We start from the raw sequence: 19,259 nt of genomic DNA, 5'->3' as shown, positions 1-19,259 counted from the left end.
CTGCCCCACCAGGGAAGTCCCGGGATCTTTTCTTCTTTGTTTTTAGTCGTGGCATGTGGGCTTCTTAGTTGCGGCATGCACGCAGGCCCCCTGCATTCGGAGCGCAGAGTCTTACCCACTGGACCGCCAGAGAAGTCCCTCTTGGCCATCTTTGTCTGGGGTTGTCTGCTCTTGTTCTTACAGACTTGCAGGGGTACTTTATAGGTTCTTGACGAGTCTGTTGTCAGTTATGTGGTTGCAAATTGCTTCTACCTCTTTGATTTGCCATTTCACTCTAAAAATTTTTTCACAGTTTCATATTTTTAAAAATATGGATGCCTAATTTTTCCACGATTCCTTGTTGGAAAGATGGTCTTTTCCCCACTGTTCTCAGTGCCATCATAAATCAAGTGATTGTGTATGCGGATTTGATCCTGGGTTCTCTTTTTTGTTTCATTGGCCTGTTTGTCTTCTTGTGACAATGATCTTGGGTACTGTGGTGCATTGAAGTCTTGATGTCCAAAGGAGCAAGTTCTCCCACATTGTTTTTCTTTAAGAGGGTCTTGGGGGACCTCCCTGGCGGTCCAGTGGTTAAGGCTCTGGGCTTCCAATGCAGGGGGCGTGGGTTCGATCCCTGGTCAGAAAACGAAGATCCCACATGCCACACAGCACAGCCAAAAAAACAAAGGTCTTGGCTTCTCTTGGCCCTTTGCGTTTCCATATAAATCTTAGAGTTTGCTCATTAAGTTCCACAACAAAAATGAAAAACACCTGTTGGGGTTCTGACTGGGATTATGGTGAATCCATAGAACAATTTACAATGTTGAGTCTTCCCATCCAAGAACATGCTAGATCTTCTCTCCGCTTATTTAGGTCTTCCTTCAAGTCCTTTGGTGAAGTTTTAGTTTATAGTGTTATGGTTTTCTCCATAGGGGGTCTTGTATTCTTTCTTTATTCCTGGGTACCTGATATTTTTTAAGCTATTTTGAAAGCTATCTTTTGGTTTTGTTTTTTAATTTCATTTTCCATTAGCTGCTGGTATATAAAAATGCAATTGACCTTTGTATATTGATTTTATATCCACAGCCTTGTTAAATAGATTATCTCTTCGTTTCCAATGTTTATGTCTTATATTTCTTTTTCTTGCCTTACTGGACTAGTTAGTTCCTCCAGTACATTAGGGTAAAGAAGTGGTATGAACTGGCATCCTTGTCTAACTCCTCATTTTAGAGAAAGCAAACATTTCAACATTAAGTGTGATGTTTGTTGTAAATTTGTTGTAGATAGCCTTAATCAGATTAAGGAAGTGCCTTACTATTTCTATTTTTCTAAGAGGTTTTTTTTTTTCTCCTTTGGGTCTTAGTTGTGCTTAGTTGTGCATGGGCTTCAGTAGTTCTGGCTCGCAGGCTCTAGAGCGCAGGCTCAGTAGTTGTGGCGCACGGGCTTAGTTGCTCCACGGCATGTGGGGTCTTCCCAGACCAGGGCTTGAACCCGTGTCCCCTGCATTGGCAGGTGGATTCTTAACCACTGCGTCACCAGGGAAGCCCCTTCTGTGACATTTTAAAAATCATATTTTCAAGGGGTCAGGATGTTTCTGGTTTACAATTCTCTGATCAAGATGGTCCATGGCTCAGGGGCCTGTGAGTTCATCTTGCCCTGGAGAAACAACCTGAGTTCGTACATTAATGATGATGTCTACAACGGCAATTTTAGTACATGGATGATGTTATCATGTTATCAACAACAGCAGTTTTGGTCACCAGATGCCTCTGGTTGATTAGTGTTCAGTTAGCACAGGATTAAGGTCAGAGGGGACAAGAAAGGGGCTGAGGTCAGAGAGGACAAGAAAAGGAATAAAGTTTTGGATAGAGAGAGATTAATCATAAACCTGGCAAGCGAACTTGGTTTTAGGGGGCTCAGCTTCACTACAATGTGAATGATTCTCGAAAAAAGTATGCTGAGTAAAATAAACCAGTCACGAGAGGCCCCCTGTTGTATAATTCCATTTAATTTAAATGTCCAGAATAGGCAAAGCCATAGAGACAGAAAGTAGATGAGTGGTTGCCAGGGTTTGGGGAGAATGGGAAAGAGTGAACAATGGGATTTCTTTTGGGGGTCATGAAAATGTCCTAAAATTGGCTGTGACAATGGTTGCACAATTCTGTGAATACACTCAAAACCATTGATCGTGTGCTGTATTCTGAATAGGTTAATTGTGTGGTATGTGACTTATATATCAATAAGGATGTTAGTTTGTTTTTGTTTTGTTTGTTTTTTTTTATATTTATTTATGACTGTGTTGAGTCTTCGTTTCTGTGCGAGGGCTTTCTCTAGTTGCGGCAAGTGGGGACCACTCTTCATCGCGGTGCGCGGGCCTCTCACCATCGCGGCCTCTCTTGTTGCGGAGCACAGGCTCCAGACGCGCAGGCTCAGTAATTGTGGCTCACGGGCCCAGTTGCTCCGTGGCATGTGGGATCTTCCCAGACCAGGGCTCGAACCCGTGTCCCCTGCATTGGCAGGCAGATTCTCAACCACTGCGCCACCAGGGAAGCCCAGGATGTTAGTTTTTAAAAAGAGAGATTAGCAGAAGGCAGAGCAGTGAAGGAGCAGAGAGCAAGGTGCTCTCCTGTACCGCGAGGGTAGAAGGGCACATCATGCAGCTTTTCTGGAGTGGAGTTTGGCAAGATGTGCAAATATTTAGACTCTGTATACCTGTTGACTCAGGAATCCTCCAAGGTTTACCCAAAGGAGAAGATAATTATCCAAATATGAAAATATGTGTACACAAGGATGTTCATTGCAGCTTTGTTACATTAAAAATACAAAATTTTTGAAAACAAACTTTAAGTCATAACTAATAGACACTACTGTTCAGATGAAATAATTAATACAATTTATGATAAAGCTCTATATTTACTGACATGAAAAGCTGTCGTGACATAACGTTTAGGGAAGTAAGCAGTTTATGGAACCTCAGTGGTTATGTAAAATTCAGGCATTTCTATATGCATAGAGGGAAGTTCATCAAAATGCTGAGTAATTTCTATAGCCCCTGAATTAATGGGGTATATTAGTTTCCTAGGGCTGCTGAAAAAAGTACCACCAACTGGGTGGTTTAAAATGGATATTTACTTTTTCACAGTTCTAGAGGCTACAATCCAAAACTCAAGATTACTGTAGGGTCAATATTCCCTCCAGAGAGTCTAAGGAAGAATCCTTTCATTCCTCTTCTAGCTTCTGGTAGTTGCCCTGAGTCCTTGGGTGTGTATCTGTGTATATGACTAAATTTCTCTTTTCCTATAGGGATACCAGTCATTGGATTAGGGCCCACCCAGTACGAAGTCATTTAAATTTGATTACATCTGCAAAGACCTTATTTCCAAATAAGGTCACATTCACAGGTACTGGGACTTAACTTGAACATTTTGGGGACACACAGTTCTACCCACTGCGTGGGGTTAGTTAATTTCTTTTCACTCGTTAATGAAAGCATTCAAGCATATGCATTTATCTCTGCGTATGTGTGTCCCAAAAGTTCTGATAGGGATGTTTTCATTTTCCTGCTTTCTAAATAGCGTGTTGTATTTTGACCCACTAATGAGTTAAAAGTCCTAAGCAGCTTGAGATCCATCCCATTATTGCTATTATGTTTGCTTGTTTTCTTTTTCCTTACTCTTTTAGTCTAAAAGTTAAAAGTTCAACAATACAAAGTGAATTAAAATGCAAAAGTCACCCCCTAACCACCAGTTTCTAAATCCCACTCCAACAGATAATTGTTAATAACTGGGAGTATATTTTCCAGACCCTCCTTTCACGTATACAGAACTACAGGATTTAGTTATCTGCTTTAAACACTCATGGAGTAGGGGAAATTCAGACCCCAAGGGACGAATGCAGTAAAACCAGAAAAATGCAAGATATCCACACCAACATTTAATTTTCCTAAATCAAATTTGCTTCTGAGGTGAGTACAAACACAGAAACAGCGGGCCTATGCATACTCTGGTGAAAATAAGAACTTTTCTCCTCAGAGCTCTTTAGAATCTGCTGAAACATCAAAGTCCATCAGAGTTTTCTCCAGACATAAACACAAAATTAGCTTTTAAAAATCTTAATCCCAGCTGCATGAGTTACTTATTTAACTAGAGGCAGGACACCCCTCACCCTCAGACTTGGATAAACAAATCTGTATGACGTTTGCCCTGCTAAGGGCTATAGTTCCAAACATTTATTTTCAAACATAACAGCTTCCATTGGGAGATTGGGATTGATATATATACACTAATATGTATAAAATGTAACTAATAAGAACCTGCTGTATAAAAAAATAAAATAAAATTCAAAAAAACATCATAACAGCTTCCCACTGATCTTACAAAAAATTTGTACTACCTTTGAGATAGAACAGAGAGAAGAATTAGTTAATTTCTGACATATCTCAAGATGACATCTTCTAAAAAATTTCAGACAGATATAATAAATTAGTGAACCTGAATTATAATTGATTTGTCTTTTTTTTTTTTGGCCATGTCATCTTAGTTCCCCGAACTGAGGCCACGGCAGTGAAAGCGCCAAGTCTTAACCACTGGACCGCCAGGGAAATCCCTGATTTGTCTATTTCATTTCCCAATTTCTGATTAGTTTTGATTGATTCAGCGATTTTATCTTTGTCCTAGAAGTGGAAGGGATAGGAATTAAAGCTACCAGTACACTCCTAACTTTTCACTCTTAAAACTCCTCATTTAGAAGGATATATATCAGCCTGAACAGTTTCAGTAGCCTCAGTACTAATGAACACAGCTTTAGGTGGGTTGGATAAAAACTAGTCTGCTATTTTTACACAAACAGGATAAAATATATTGGAATTTAAAAACAGTGCATCTTTATCCAGAAAGCATATTTCTTCAGGATTTTTCTCAAAGAAAAAGGTTAACTTTGAGAAAAATCCATGTTGTGGATGCGGATTTCAAAGAATGAAGAGATAGTTTGGCGTTGTTTCATTGGCGACCAGAGTATAGGAACTGAATTTATGTTTGTCTCCATTTTCCTATTTTACAATGAGTTCTCATTATTGTATTTACTAAATGAAATTTTTTTCTTTCTCTGAAAAGTTTGTATCTAGTGCTTACCCTCAGATAGATTAGTTTTCACTGACTTCTGTGTTATGATGTAGTATATTCAGTTGACAAACACCTAGCTTCAAAGAAAACTCGATTCAATCAAAGACCTTGCTAACAGAAGAAAATGTAGGCTAATGTCTTTGTAGAAAATGTCAGAAAATAGCTTTGTGGCTTGGGAGTGGGGAACACTTCTTAAACAAGATCAAATAGCCTAGACAATAAGAAGAAAAACTGATGGATTTTATTATATTCAAATTAAAGATTTCCAGTCCACAAAGGGCAAGATGGACGTAGTTAGCAGATAAATGATATATTGGGAGAAGATACCTGCAACATCTAAGACTGATTGGGAACTTATATCTTGAAATATAAGAAACTCCTGCAATCCGTAAAAAAAAGACAAAAATTCCCAACTGAAAAATGGGCAAAGAAAAAAAGCAGGGAATTCACTGAATGGGAAATCCTAAATGGCTAGTGAGTGTATATGAAGAGATGCTCAAATTCGTCAATAATGGGAGAAATGCAAATTAAAGCAATAATGAGAAACCACTCCTCACCTATTACACTGGCAAAATCAAAAAGGGTGTAAATGCCAGGTACCATATATAGGATGTGGAGATACACGAACTCTTGTGCATTCCCGGTGGGAGTATAGTCCAGCACAGCCATCCTCAGGAGTAATCCAGCACTCTGATCAAACTAGTTATGCACACATAGTATAAACCCTATTCTTGGATATAAACTCTCCCCCGAGTATGGGTATTCCATACTGTGCTGTTTGCATTAGTGGGGAACTGGAGTCCACCCCGGTGTGTCTCAGTGGCAGCCTGGACAGTAAAATCTGGGGTCAGCACACTAATGAATATGATAGAGCTGTTAGAAGCAACCAAGATCAGGGGTTCCCACATGTTCTCACTTCATGGCATCCTTAGAATCTCAACAATTTTGTCACGGGGCTCCTTGGCCAAAAGAAAAGGCTAACAGTTCTGTTTATTAAGTAGTGAGGTCCAAACAGCTTAATATATACTTATGTCCTAACAACTCAATAGCTCTTTGAAGAAAATAATACACATAAATTGGGGGAGAAAATAATACATTTCATTCTTAAATAAGCAGAATTACTCACTAAGGGGATGTTGTGTGCCTGTTGGGCACTGCACAACTCCTCAAAGGTTGGGATCAGACTGGACACTGCTGCCCTTATTTTGCTTCACTTTGATTTTCCTGCAGGACTTGCTTATCACCGTGACACAGTTTTGCAAAGATATGATGCTTTATCCTAGAAAGGAATATAGCACAATCCAATGTTGGAACCGTCAACTACCTCGTTAGCAGTTCCCCTGGTGCCTGACAGAGGTTGAGTATGACTGTGTTTCCCTTGAAAAGTCAAAAATACCCCGTTGCACCCCTATGGGTTCCCTGCACCTTCCCAGAGCACCTGGGTGCACAGTTTGGGAACCACAGAATACATATAACTGAATAAACTGTAAAAACAGTGCTGAATTTTTTTAAAGTACTTAAAAAAAACTAATGCCTAGGGAATTCTCTGGTGGTCCAGTGGTTGGGACTCCGTGCTTTCATTGCCAAGGGTGAGGGTTTGGTCCCTGGTTGGGGAACTAGGATCCCACAAGCCACGTGGCGTGGCCAAAAAAAACCAAAGCAAAGCAAACCTAATGCCTATGGGGCTGTGCTCTTGCTGAGGTTTCAATGACCTGGCTCCTCACTGCTAAACCGAGGGACAGGTTTCCACGCAGCATTTGAGGCTGTCGAGCCGCACCTCACAGGAAGGTTCTTCCTTTTTGGCTTCTACCTCATCCCTCTCTCAAGGTCTCTTCTTGCACTGGGACTATCCTTTTCGGTTCCCTCTGGGTGGGTCTCCATCTGTCCCACTCTAGTCCTTTCTGTGCACTCTAGCCCATCCCCATTGGGAGATGGTAACTCCCAAATCACTGTCTTCAGCCCAGACCTCTTTACTGAGCTGGAGACCTCGTATCCAACTGCCTGTTCAATGTCTCCACTCAGACAACCCACAGGCCCCGCAAACCTACCATGTCCTCCTGAAACTCACCGTCTTCCCCCAACGCCTGCCTCTCCCCCTATGTTTCCTAACTCAGAGAATGGAGCCACCCTCCATCTGGTAGTGGCCTGAGGAGATTGCATTGGTGGCCCCAATTCTTCACCCTTCCTCACGTCCACACCCTTGCCATGGCCTCCTCCCCACCACTTGCCTTTGGGCTGGCCACAGGACTGGCCAGTGGCATAGAGGTGAAAAGGGAGCATGCCAGTTCTAAGTCTAGACCTTTGGAGGCCTTACAAGTGTGCCCTTGCCTTCTTCTGCCCTGCTGCTTTCTTACTTTTTTTTCTTTTTTGGCTGCAAGGCTTGTGGGATCTTAGTTACCCGATCGGGGATCGAACCCATGCCCCCAGCATTGGAAGCACAGAGTCCTAACTGAAACTGTGTACCTCTGATTGGGACTTGAACCCACGTGCCGGGACTCGAACCCAGGCTAAACCCAGATTGGGACTTGAGCCCACGGTCTTTTAATTAGAATCACTCACCTGGTGTCTGGACTAACTGAGGCTCAGGTTCCTTCTGTCTCAACACAGAAAGAATTCAGTGAGAGACAAAGTGATAGGTAATATTTAGAGAGAAACATGTTCCACAGACAGAGGGTGGGCCATCTCAGAAGGCAAGAGCCACCTCAAAATATGGTGTGGTTAGTTTTTATGGGCTGGGTAATTTCATAGGCTAATGAGTGGGAGGATTATTCCAACTATTTTGGGGAAGGGGTGGAGATTTCCAGGAATTGGGCCACCGCCCACTTTTTTGGTCTTTGATGGTTGGCCTCAGAACTGTCATGGCGCTGGAGGGTGTGTCACTTACCTTATGCTAATGAATTACAATGAGCATATGATGAGGCTCAAGGTCCACTGGAAGTCGAATCTTCTGCCATCTTGGACCTAGTTGGTTCTAACCAGTTTTCGTCATATCCTATGGCTATGTCATTCTTTTAAAGGCCGTGCCCTGCCCCCTTCCCTCCTGTTTCATAACCACTGGACCGCCAGGGAATTCCCTGACCTGCTGCTTTCACGAGAAGAGCGTGCCTAGAGGACACTGCTGGTCCCAGGAAAGGAAAGATGAGAGACACAGGGAGCAGAGCCCCTCTAACTGAGCTGAGCCTAGATCAGCTGACCTGCTGACATCTGAGAGACAAGAAAAGATGATTGTTTGTTTGCTTTTTTTATAAATTTATTTTATTTATTTCTTTTTGACTGTGTTGGGTCTTTGTTGCTGCATGCAGGCTATCTTGAATTGCAGCGAGCGGGCTTCTCATTGCAATGGCTTCTCTTGTTGCGGAGCATGGGCTCTAGGCATATGGGCTTCAGTAGTTGCGGCACGCAGGCTCAGTAGTTGTGGCGTGCGGGCTCAAGAGCGCAGGCTCAGTAGCTGTGGCTCATGGGCTTAGTTGCTCCACGGCAGCATGTGGGATCTTCCCGGACCAGGGCTCGAACCCGTGTCCGCTGTATTGACAGGCTGATTCTTAACCACTGCGCCACCAGGGAAGCCCAAGATGATTGTTTTAAGTCATCAAGTTTGGGGGTGTTTTGTTATGCATCAGCGGTTATCCAACCAGGTCACCTAAGCCAGGAACCTGAGCATTACCTTTGCTCCCTCTCGCAGTCGACGACGTTCCCAGAGCTTCCTAAGTATCTCTGGAATCCACCTAGTCTCCATCCTCAGCACCTCTGAGGTGTTAGCCCTAGCTCAGGCCTCCTGCAGCCACATTCTCACTCATTTTTCCTTCCTCCCTTTTGCCCCCATTCTCCACACACAGCATCTTGAGTGACCTTTCTAATACGCCAGTTTGATCACGTGACTCCTGTGGGTTTGCCTCGCCCTCAGGCTGTGGTGTCCTTAGGGCCTGATAAGGGAAGGAGCCTTGCTAGGCACTGTGGACAACCTGGTCATGGTGAAGAGACACCTCCAGGGCAGTTTCTGCTTTGTTCCCAAATCCTTGGTGCAGGGAACCAGGTTCAAGGTCAGAGCTGATAGGCAAAAAGACCAGCCTCAGGCCACGGCAGCATTTCCCAAGGATTCCCTGAAACCCCTCTGCTACTGGCTGGGCCTTTTCAGGGCGTCAACAGGGAAGACAGTATGAGACGCGTTGATAACTTGGAATTAAGATTTCCATCCTTATTCCTTGCTAAAGGATCAGATCGTGGGTGTAGTCTCCTCAAGCAGGCAAATGGGCTCTCAGACCTCTATTCTTCTTTGTGGCCACAGTGAAAGTGCTGTTACATCAAGAGAAAGGATGAGTCACCAGTCACCAGAACGGGGTAGAGATGCCACAACCCATAGAGAAAGGCACCCCTGACCAAGAGTAGGTCTTCCTGTGAGGCAGCTTGAGAAACAGCCAGCTGCCTCAGACTTCAAGAGACTTTTATATTTTGCCACGGGCCTTCTCACAAGGCTGCCCAGCAAATTGTCTTGTTTAGTGGTTAAACATGCAAGTTCTGCACCCAAATTCACTAGCTTTGCATCCAGCCGTGCCACTGACCTTGGGACCTTGGGCTAAGAAGAGGATCTGGGTTCCAAGCAGCTCAAGTTCAGCAAGAGAGATATGGGTAATAAGACCATTGCATCAGGCGCTCTGCTGGGCTGGGGGCTCCTGGGCGGAGCATTTCACCTGGGTGGGTGTTGGGAAGGCTTCTGCGGGACACTAGGTGGAATGAGGGGAAGAGAAGGGGTCCTCAGCTCCAGGAAGAAAAGGAGTGAGTCTGCTTTTGGTTCTCATCCCCCTTCACCGTGCCTGGACTACCAGCTGACCGCAGGAATGAACGAAGGAGCGCCCTCCGGGGGAAGTGGGGGTGAAGTGGCTCAGGAGCTCTGCCTTTAAATACAGAGGTGGGATGCGGCGCACGTCAGAGCTGGGGAACTACTTAGATCTACTGGGTCAGGAAAGGGCCTGCTGGAGCCCCGTGCCTCCAACCCCAGGGCACATTTCCCTGTGCCCCCTAACTCACCACCATGATGGACAGCTGCTCCAGTACCCGAGAGGGACGGCCATGGAGGTCCCCAGGCTCAGGGTGCCCAGAGAGACAGGGACAAGCCGGCTTAGGGTTGAATCCTCTGGCTCAGGCCTCCTCCGAGAGAAGGCAGGCAGCGTTAGGGCCGGGCCTGTGCAGGGAGCACATTTGGATGGGAAGCGGGGCGGGGCGGGATTGGAGGGAGAGGGCTGCGCAAGGGACACCCGTCGGTCGCCCAGCTGCGAAGCGCAGGCGGAGGCCGAGCCGCGGTGCGTCCCCGCCCTGTTCACCAGCAGGCGGCGCCAGAGCGCAAGGCCGCGGGGGCCTCGGGTCCCGGAGTCCGGCCGGGCGGGGCGAGGGGCGGACCCCGGCGTATCCGAGCGTTGGGGCGCGGCGGCAGTCCGGCCGCGGGAAGGACCGACAGAGCGACACGCCTCCTGGAACCTCCGCGGCCATGGCCGAGCACGCCGCTCGCCGCTGCTGCCTGGGCTGGGACTTCAGCACGCAGCAGGTATCGGCGCGGGCCCGGGGCCGGCCGGGCGGGGCCGCCTCTTCCGCGACGCCGGGCGGGCTGTCGGGGGACCCGGGCGCCTGGAACCCTGGGCCGCGCCGCGGGCGCGCCTCCCTCTCGGGCTTCCCGGCGACCCGGCGCCTCCGCCCGGCCTGGACCCCGGCACTCCTAGAAAGGGCGCCCACCCCCACTCTCCCGAGGGCACGTGGCGGGGAAATGCCCGGAAGGCAGGGGGGGACCCGAAGGGCTCGCGCGCCGTCATGGGCACAGATTGACGGGGACCCGAAGGAGCTCAGCTACTGTAAACAGAGGACCAGACAGACGGGTAGACACGCAGGCAGAGCCAGTGAACTGCAACCAGGTCACCGCTAGAAGCTTTTTTTTTTTTTTTTAAGTGAAATGGGCACTGTGTACACCTGAACTTTGTTCCGCCCTGTGACAGCCCCTGGTTGGCACCAGCGTGCCCGGGTCAACGTGCCCAGCTGTGCTGCTCTCGGGGCCAATCAGACAGGCAAGCAGAGTCAAAATTTGTCATCAAACTGGGCTTGGGGTGCCAAGGGGCTGGCTCCTCCTGAACTTGGGAAATCAACACAGTTGCAGTGAAATCCTCCTCCTCGGATGGGTCAAGGGAGCAAGGCCAGTCCCTGATCAAAGTTCTGTGGGACCTTGGATAGGTCAGGTTGTCCTGCTAGGCCTCAGTTTCTCCATCTGTCCAGGAAAGGAGTTGCATCCTTGAGTTTGGAGGTCTGCTCCATTGGGGCATGTGTCTCTGGTCCTTGACCATGGCCTGTGGGAACAGACCAGGGGCCTTGCCTCTCAGATCTCTGCAGGCGTGGCCCTCCAAGAGACATCTCAAAACCTTGCCTCCCATGCCTTCCCCTCTAGGACTTTCTCAGACCTCCTTGCCTGGCACAGGAACCAACTCATCTGTGAACATCTACCTCTAGAGGAGCTTGGCTTTGGCTGTTTGGAGGGCAAAAATTCCCTGAGCTGCATGGGTGTTTCTGCTTAGCCTCAGCTTCTCCATTTTACTAAGTCTTTGGATATGTCCCCAGATGAGGCCTCTGTTTCCATGGTTACAGTGATGCCCCCCCCCCCCCCAGCCTCAAGGAGGTCTCCAGACTGAACCACTTCTAGGGGGCTGGGCTTCACTTGGTGATGTTCATATCCCTGGACCAGTGTAGAAGCTGAGGAAAATTCTATACATTGTTTTTTTTTAATGCCTTCCAGGTAAAAGTTGTTGCTGTTGATGCAGAGCTGAATGTCTTCTACGAGGACAGTGTGCTTTTTGACAGAGACCTTCTAGAATTTGGGTATGTACCTAGTGTGCATGTGTGTGTTGGGGGTTGGTTTTGAGGTCCTCCCTGAACCTCTTTTTTTTTTTTTTTGGCTGTACCGTGTGCAGCTTGTGGGACTGTAGTTCCCCCACCAGGGATTGAACCTGGGCACCACCCGCCCCACCCCAGGTGAAGGCGTGAGTCCTAACCACTGGACCACCAGGGAACTCCCCCTCCTTCAACCTTTTACATTTATAAACCACACTGTTCTGGTTTCCTCAAACTGCAGGAGGGGTTGTCTTGATAAATCTCTCAGCATCTTCTATGCCTAGAATGCACGCTCCTGCATTCCTTTCCAATTCCACTCATTGCTTCATATATTTATAGTAGGTATCAGTTGAGACTTACTTTGTACCAAGCACTGTGCTGGGCGCTGGGATGGTGAACGAGAAAGAGACATTGTCCTTGCTTTCCCAGAGCTTCCCATTGAGTGGGGGGGATTGATATCAATCAAAGGCTGATTGATTAAAGGAAAAAAAAAAAAGAATGTTTGTTTATAAACTCAGAGAAGGCCATTGAAGGAAAGAAACTCACTTCTTCAAGTGCATATTGTAAAGGAATGTGACCTAGACTTGTGAGAGTAGTTTAGGGAATGTTCCTAAGGAAGGAGTGCTTAAGCCAAGATCTGAATGAGTGGGCTTAGCCAGGTGATAGAAGGTAGAGAGCTTTCCAGGCAGAAGGAGCAGCATGTGCAAAGGCCCTGTGGCAAGGAACACTGCTCATTCATGGAACTGAAGAAGACCAAGTGGCTGGGGGGCAGAGAGGGAGGTGGAAGCTGGGTTGGGCCATATAGGCCATGGAATAGAGTTTGTCTTTATCCTAAAAGCTATGGTCACCCACTGAAGGGCCATAGGAATGGGGGGGCCGGGGAGGTATGACATGGTTTTATTTGTGTTTTGAAAAGATCTCTCTGGTGCAGTGGGAAAGCAGGTGGGATGTGGCCAGAATACAGGTTGGAAAACTACTGAGGAGGTTTTTCAAGATCATCTGGATGGGAAATGATGTTGACTGGAGGAGAGAGAGCTGGGTGGTAAAATTGACAGGTCTTGGTACAGAATTGAATGTGAGATGTGAAGGTGAGGCTTCTGGCTGGCATTCAGGGTGGATGGTAGACTATGAAAGAGAATTGGTTTCCAGAAGAAAGATCATGAGTTTAGGTTTTGTATTAGTTTGGTAGGGCTGCCAGAACAAAATACCACAGACTGGGTGGTTTAAATAACAGACATTTATGTTCTCATGGGTCTGGAGTCTGGAAGTCCAATTTCAAGGTGCTGGCAGCGTTGTTTTCCTCTGAGGTCTCTCTCCTTAGTTTCCAGATGGCTGCCTTCTTGCTGCCTCTCACATGGTTGCCTCTCTCTGTGTGAGGGCACCCCTGGTGTCTCCCAGTTATGTTATTTATATCCTAATCTTTTTTTTTAAGTTGATATGTTGTATTTTCATTTTTATTCAGTTCAAGAAATTTTTTTTTTTTTTGGCCGCGCTGTGTGGCATGTGGGATCTTAGTTCCCCGACTAGGGGCCGAACCTGTGCACCCAGCAGTGGAAGCATGGAGTCTTAACCACTGGACCACCAGGGAAGTCCCTCAACTTGTGAATTTTGGGGGACACAATTCAGTCCATAACAGCTGTGGATTTGTTGATTTTGAGGTGTCTCAGAGAGGTCCTGGTAGAAGTTTCCCTCCATGTCCATTTTAGATGTCACTTCCTTCTTGAAGCCTTCTCTGCTGGCCTTTCCCTCTCACTGCCCATCACCTTGTGTTGCCATCTATTTCTCCCCCAGCTGATGTGTCTCCTTTGAGCTGAGGTTGGAAGCCACCTTGCTTTCATATATTTTTTTAAAAATTTATTTTATTTATTCATTTTTGGCTGCATTGAGTCTTCATTACTGCACACGGACTTTCTCTAGTTGCGGCAAGCGAGGGCCTCTTTGTTGTGGTGCGCAGGCTTCTCATTGCGGTGGCTTCTCTTGTTGCGGAGCACGGGCTCTAGGCACGCGGGCTTCAGTAGTTGTGGCACGTTGGCTCAGTAGTTGTGGCTCACGGACTTTAGAGTGCAGGCTCAGTAGTTGTGGCACACGGGCTTAGTTGCTCCACGGCAGCATGTGGGATCTTCCCGGACCAGGGCTCGAACCCGTGTCCCCTGCATTGGCAGGCAGATTCTTAACCACTGCGCCACCAGGGAAGCCCTTGCTTTCATATTTTATATTACTGCAGGCCACCCGTGTTAGAGTTTTGGTAGTTTGTGTCTTTCAAGGAACTGGTCCATTTCATCTAACCTATCAGGTTTGTGGCCATAGAGTTGTTCATAATATTCCTTTATTGCCCTTTGATGCCTATGGGATCAGTAGTGATGACCCTTCTATCGTTTCTGATGTTGGGAATTTGTGTCTTCTCTCTTTTTTCTCTTGATGAGCCTGGCTAGAGATTTATCAATTTTACTGATCTTTCCAAAGGATCAGCTTTTGGTTTCATTGATTTTCTCTTTTCATTTTCATTGACTCGTGTTCTAATTTTAATTATTTCTTTTCTTCTGCTTGGGTTATTGCTGTTGTTGCCATATTTGAGTTTTTGTTTTTTATGTCTTTGAATTTCTCAGTCTCTTTTTCTGTTGCTTCTTGGTTTTGAGTCATCGTTTAAAAGGCCTCCTCACTCCAAGATTATGAAGTGGATTTGGAAGGGCTTCTAATCCAACCCCAAATTCCACCAGTCCCTTCATGCCCACTGCTCCAAGTGACTGCCTTGCAGGGTGAACCCCTCATACTTAGAAGGCTTGTTTTTGCTGGTGCTTTCTGAGAATTGCCACCTCTGGGCCACACCGGGCAATTTCCATGCCTTCTCTCTCCATCTTGCCCAGCATCTTCCCTGTTCAATCTAGAGCTCCCACACGAGGCTACGGGGGTGGGAGGGTGCTTCTCCTTCTGTGGGAGGGATCCAGGATCTGCCATCACTGGGCCCCCGCCTGAGGCTCTATCCCACATTCTCTCTTCTGCTTGTAGGACTCAGGGTGGAGTTCATGTTCACGAGGATGGGCTGACAGTGACTTCTCCAGTCCTTATGTGGGTCCAGGTAAGTACAGGGATTCCTGTCCCTTTCCTCTCCCGGCCCATCTTACCAGCAGACTTGGCGATTTGCTAGGAAGCCCAAAGGTGGCAGCTCATGAGAGCCTCTGTTGAGAGGTCCTCCTGGGGCAGTGGAATCTGCATGGTCCTAGGGCCAGACTCAGCCTCGGTACTCCTGAGCTGAGAGGACTCAAAGAGGGCTTCCAGGTTCTGAAGCCAAAGCAGCTGGAAAGTCCTGCCAGTGACCATCTTTAACATGCCACAGAGCAAACATTTCCCAAACACTCTGGTTTCAGGCCCTGTGGCCACCCTTGAACCCTGAGATCCAAACATGGCCTTTGGGCTCTTTTCTTAGTGCTCAGTTGCCAGACTCTTTAACTCCAGGGGCAGGGCCGTCAGAATGGTGGCTTGTGACCTGCCCAGTCAGGCTCGGATCCATCCCAAGCCAGGCCTGCCCGCTCAGGACCAGCGAGAAAGGAAGATGCCTGTTGCCAGATCCGGGTGACCCACGGGGCCACAGGGCCAGGGTGTGTGGACAGCACAGGCAGGTACGATAGGAGCCAAGGGCTGCCTCATGGGCCACAGGGGACCTGAGACCCTGAAACTAGAGGCCAGCCAAAGGCAGCACTGAATGTGTCTGGCCAAAGCTTCTTCAGTCCTCCAGTACCTGTTTAACCAATTCCCTGTACTAACTTCTTTCTGTTAATGTAACAAGGATGATTTCTTTTTTATTGGCCTGACCCTGACTCATACTGGAGGATTGGGGGTAAAGGATGAATTTCTACCACACAGGCTGGCGGGGAAATACTTCGGGGGCTGAGCCAGACCACAGGGCAGTGGCAGTGGGGGTAACCGGCAAGAGTCGCTGTCTGGAGGTCCCACTGAGGATGCCAGGGGCTTCGGATGGGCCAAGGCCTTAACCTGGGGAGGTGGCAAGTGAGTAGAGAGCCAGGCTTGGGGTTGGGACCAGGATAATTGCTACTCCTGAGGGGCCCCCAGAACTGGACCTGTTCTAGCTTTGCCAGTCCCTTCCCCAGCTCTGCCCCACTCCCTGCCTGAGGTTTGGCAAGCAGGGCCAAGTTGTCAGCCGCAGCCAGGACTGTGAAAGAGCCCTCCTGGCATAGGATGGGGGTGGGAGGGTCAAGCCAAAGCTCCAGTGGCTTCTGTACCCTGAAGAAAACACAGCCTGGGATCCGTATCTAATTCCTGGGGAAGTGTCAAGCTCTGCTGGGTGGCACCATCCATCCCACACATGGGGTCTTGCCAGAAAGGCAGTTCCAACCAGACGGTGGAGGGGGAAATAGGGGGTTGGGACAGATGGTCACCATCTTTACCTACTCCCTCCAACCTGTACTCCCGGACACAGGAGTCTGGGCCTGGAGCCCTGTTCTGATGGGAGCCTCTGCTTTGCTCTTTACTTCTCCATTGCAGTGAAGTTATAGCACTAATATGGTGGGTTGAAAATGCAGATAAAAGAAACCGAAATTTGAGCCACCTTGTTTTTGCTCTTCCTGCGTGCCTGGAAGTCACCAATTGGAGAAGCAAAGTTTGAGGAGTGCTGGTTTCTGATTCCATTTATTTAAAATATTTTTAACATAGCTCACTTTTTTATTTGTTTGATGCCTACTCGTTTAATTGATGTATTTATTCTAGTGCTTCCAAATCCCGAGTCATCAGTTCCTTCTCTGCCTCCACTGGAAGGGCAGGCACTTACAGTCCAAGTCAAGGCTTGTGTGTTAGCCTGGTTCCGTGGTTCAGGACAGTCACAGTGGATTCTGTGTTTCTTCTCAGGCTTTGGATATCATCTTGGAGAAGATGAAGGCTTCAGGCTTTGACTTCTCTCAAGTCCTCGCCTTGTCTGGGGCGGGCCAGGTTTGTTTGCTGCAGCCTCCGTCTATGGCGTAAGGGTGTCTGTCTTGGGCAGTGGTGCACGTGCTGAGGTGACAGCTTCCCTCGAGGGAAGGTGCTTGTTCTTGAAAGCCACGGCGCACATTTTGTTGCAGTGAAAATCCGTATAGCTGTTCCACCTTGGTGGATATATCACTTGCCTCCTTGCAAAAGGATTTGAGACAGTTCTTACAATTAAGCGTTATACAAAATAGGACACAGGGTGAGGAGGCACTGGATAGAGGTCCTCTAAGGCGAAGAGGAAGCATTTGACATGAATGTACTATGACTGTTTGAGGGCACAAAATTGCTTTTCTATATCTTGGAAGTAAAAGCAAAGTCAGAAATCATGCTAATAATGATAGCAGTTTTAGTAGTAGAGATATTAGTAATAATGGTGACAAAGAACATGGAGCACTTAGTGTATGGTGGGTGCAGTGCTGAGCATTTTACATGCACTAACTTAATCCTCATAACGATTGTACCAGGTGGTATCATGCAGCGGTTAGCGCAGGGGCTCTGGGTTTGATCCCTAGCTCTGCCATTTACCAGCAGCAACTTGGGGCACGTCATCCAGCTTGCTGGTGCCTCCACACGCTCATGTGCCGTAGGGTCAATGTGAATGTTAAATACATAGAACAGGGCACAAAAACTTTAAGTTTTAGCTGCTTTTATTATCATTGCCATTTACATGGGGAAACAGAGGCACCACGTGGTGATGTCACTTGCCCAAGGTCACATAGCTGCTAGGAGGGGGAGTCAGGATTCAAGTCCAGTGTTATCCTCCGAATCACTTTGCTCCATGCTGGATTAGCGTGTCTTCACATCCTTGTTAGAGAGCACTTGCTGATGCTTCTGAAGATGCCTCTTCTTCCCCTGACCTAACAGGAGTGTATTGATTGTGTCCTTGTTACACTAAACAGAGTCCCTGGTGATCATGTCCACACCTCTCACCTGAACCCCAGGCCTGGACACCGTCTCCCTCCCAGACATCCCCTCCGCCCCCTTGGCCGGGTGTCCCAGGAATACCCCAAACTTATCATGTCGCAGACTGAGCACACTGTCTTCCCCCCGATGTCCTCCTCCGGTGCCCTTTCTTGGGGAGTTCTCCTTCTCCACCGGGGCCACACCCCAGGTGTCCTTCCTGACCCCTCCATCTTCCCACCCCTACATCCAGGGGGTCCCCTCGTGCTGCTGATTTGTACATGACTCTTGAGTCTGCCATCTCTTCTCCAACTCCGCCTCTGTTGCCCCAGGCCTAGTACCCATCATTTTTCTCTGGGCCTCTGCTTCTCCTCCCTTCCTCCAACCTACCTTCTCCATGACTCCCACAAGCCCTTTCATACGTTCAGCCCTGGCCATGTCACTCCCCTGCCAATCCAGAGTTCTCACCACCCCAAGATAAACCCCAGCCTCCCGAGCATGAATGTCAAGGCCCAGGCTGTCACCTCCCCCTCCAGTCCCTACTGCCCCCCGCCCCCGCCTCAGGCCCCTTCCCTGCACCTGCCAGCCTCTCTCAGCTGTGGTTACTCTCTGCGTGGAGCACCTCCACCCTCAACTCTGGGATCCTTTCCTAATTATCACGTCCACTTCTACCCACCTGCACCCCCAGCTGGCTAGATGCCCCTCCTCTGTGTTCCCACAGCCCTGCCACTGCACTTCATAGGGTTTTGTCCGTTTGTGTCCTTTTCCCTGACTCAACTCCAGTATCCTGCAGAGTAGCGACAATACTACCCTAGTCATTCTCTCCCATGCCTGGCACGATCTACGTGATCCATCGATGTTTGTTGAATGAATAGTGGGTAAGTGAATGAATGAGTGACTGTCAGGTAATATTATGAGCAATATATTTAAATACAGTTTTACAAAGCCACCAAAATCCAGACCGATAGTTCTTTCTTGGACCCTTCCTACAAGTTTTGAGGTGGACAGGCCAGAGTTCCTCCCCATATTATAGAAATGAAAACCAAGTCTCATAAAGGTGATGACCTCTGCGACTTACAAGTGGCGGGGCAGGCTTCGAGTCCAGTTCTTTGGCGTGTGGTCTGGGGTCTTTCCGGGTCTCCAGGAGGCTGACACAGGTGTGTGGCCGCGTGAACATGGGCTTGGGTTTTCCCTCGGCAGCAACATGGAAGCGTGTACTGGAAGGCTGGGGCCAGCCAGGTGCTGACAAGCTTGTCACCGGACCTCCTGTTGCATGAGCAGCTGCAGGTAACTGGCCGTGCTGTGGGAGTCTGAGAAACTTCCGTAGGGGGGAGAAGGGCCCCGAATCCTGTGGGCCCTGAAGCCTGGGGCTTTTGTGCATCGTCAAGGGTGTGGGAAGGTGGCTTGGGCAGCAGT

At 47.9% G+C, this 19,259-nt stretch overlaps 1 protein-coding gene across 4 annotated transcripts in view; it reads left to right on the top strand.

The window, feature by feature from the left end:
* Nucleotides 1–10,508: 10,508 nt before the first annotated feature.
* XYLB (xylulokinase) overlaps nt 10,509–19,259 on the top strand; it is a 43,465-nt gene continuing 34,714 nt past the window's right edge. For 3 of the 4 annotated variants that reach the window (XM_068557655.1, XM_068557656.1, XM_068557657.1), the window contains exons 1-5: nt 10,512–10,638; nt 11,869–11,951; nt 14,970–15,039; nt 16,824–16,904; nt 19,044–19,130. In XM_068557655.1, the coding sequence (XP_068413756.1) occupies nt 10,582–10,638; nt 11,869–11,951; nt 14,970–15,039; nt 16,824–16,904; nt 19,044–19,130 (378 nt within the window). In that variant the 5' untranslated portion in view covers nt 10,512–10,581. Of the gene's footprint in view, nt 10,639–11,868; nt 11,952–14,969; nt 15,040–16,823; nt 16,905–19,043; nt 19,131–19,259 lie in introns of all 4 variants that reach the window. The other variant, XM_068557654.1, reaches the window with a different exon arrangement.

The sequence above is a fragment of the Eschrichtius robustus genome, chromosome 12, assembly GCF_028021215.1.
Source record: "Eschrichtius robustus isolate mEscRob2 chromosome 12, mEscRob2.pri, whole genome shotgun sequence".
Lineage (NCBI taxonomy): Eukaryota > Metazoa > Chordata > Mammalia > Artiodactyla > Eschrichtiidae > Eschrichtius > Eschrichtius robustus.
Note: the sequence above shows the minus strand (reverse complement) of the source record. Positions and strands in the feature narration are given on the sequence as shown.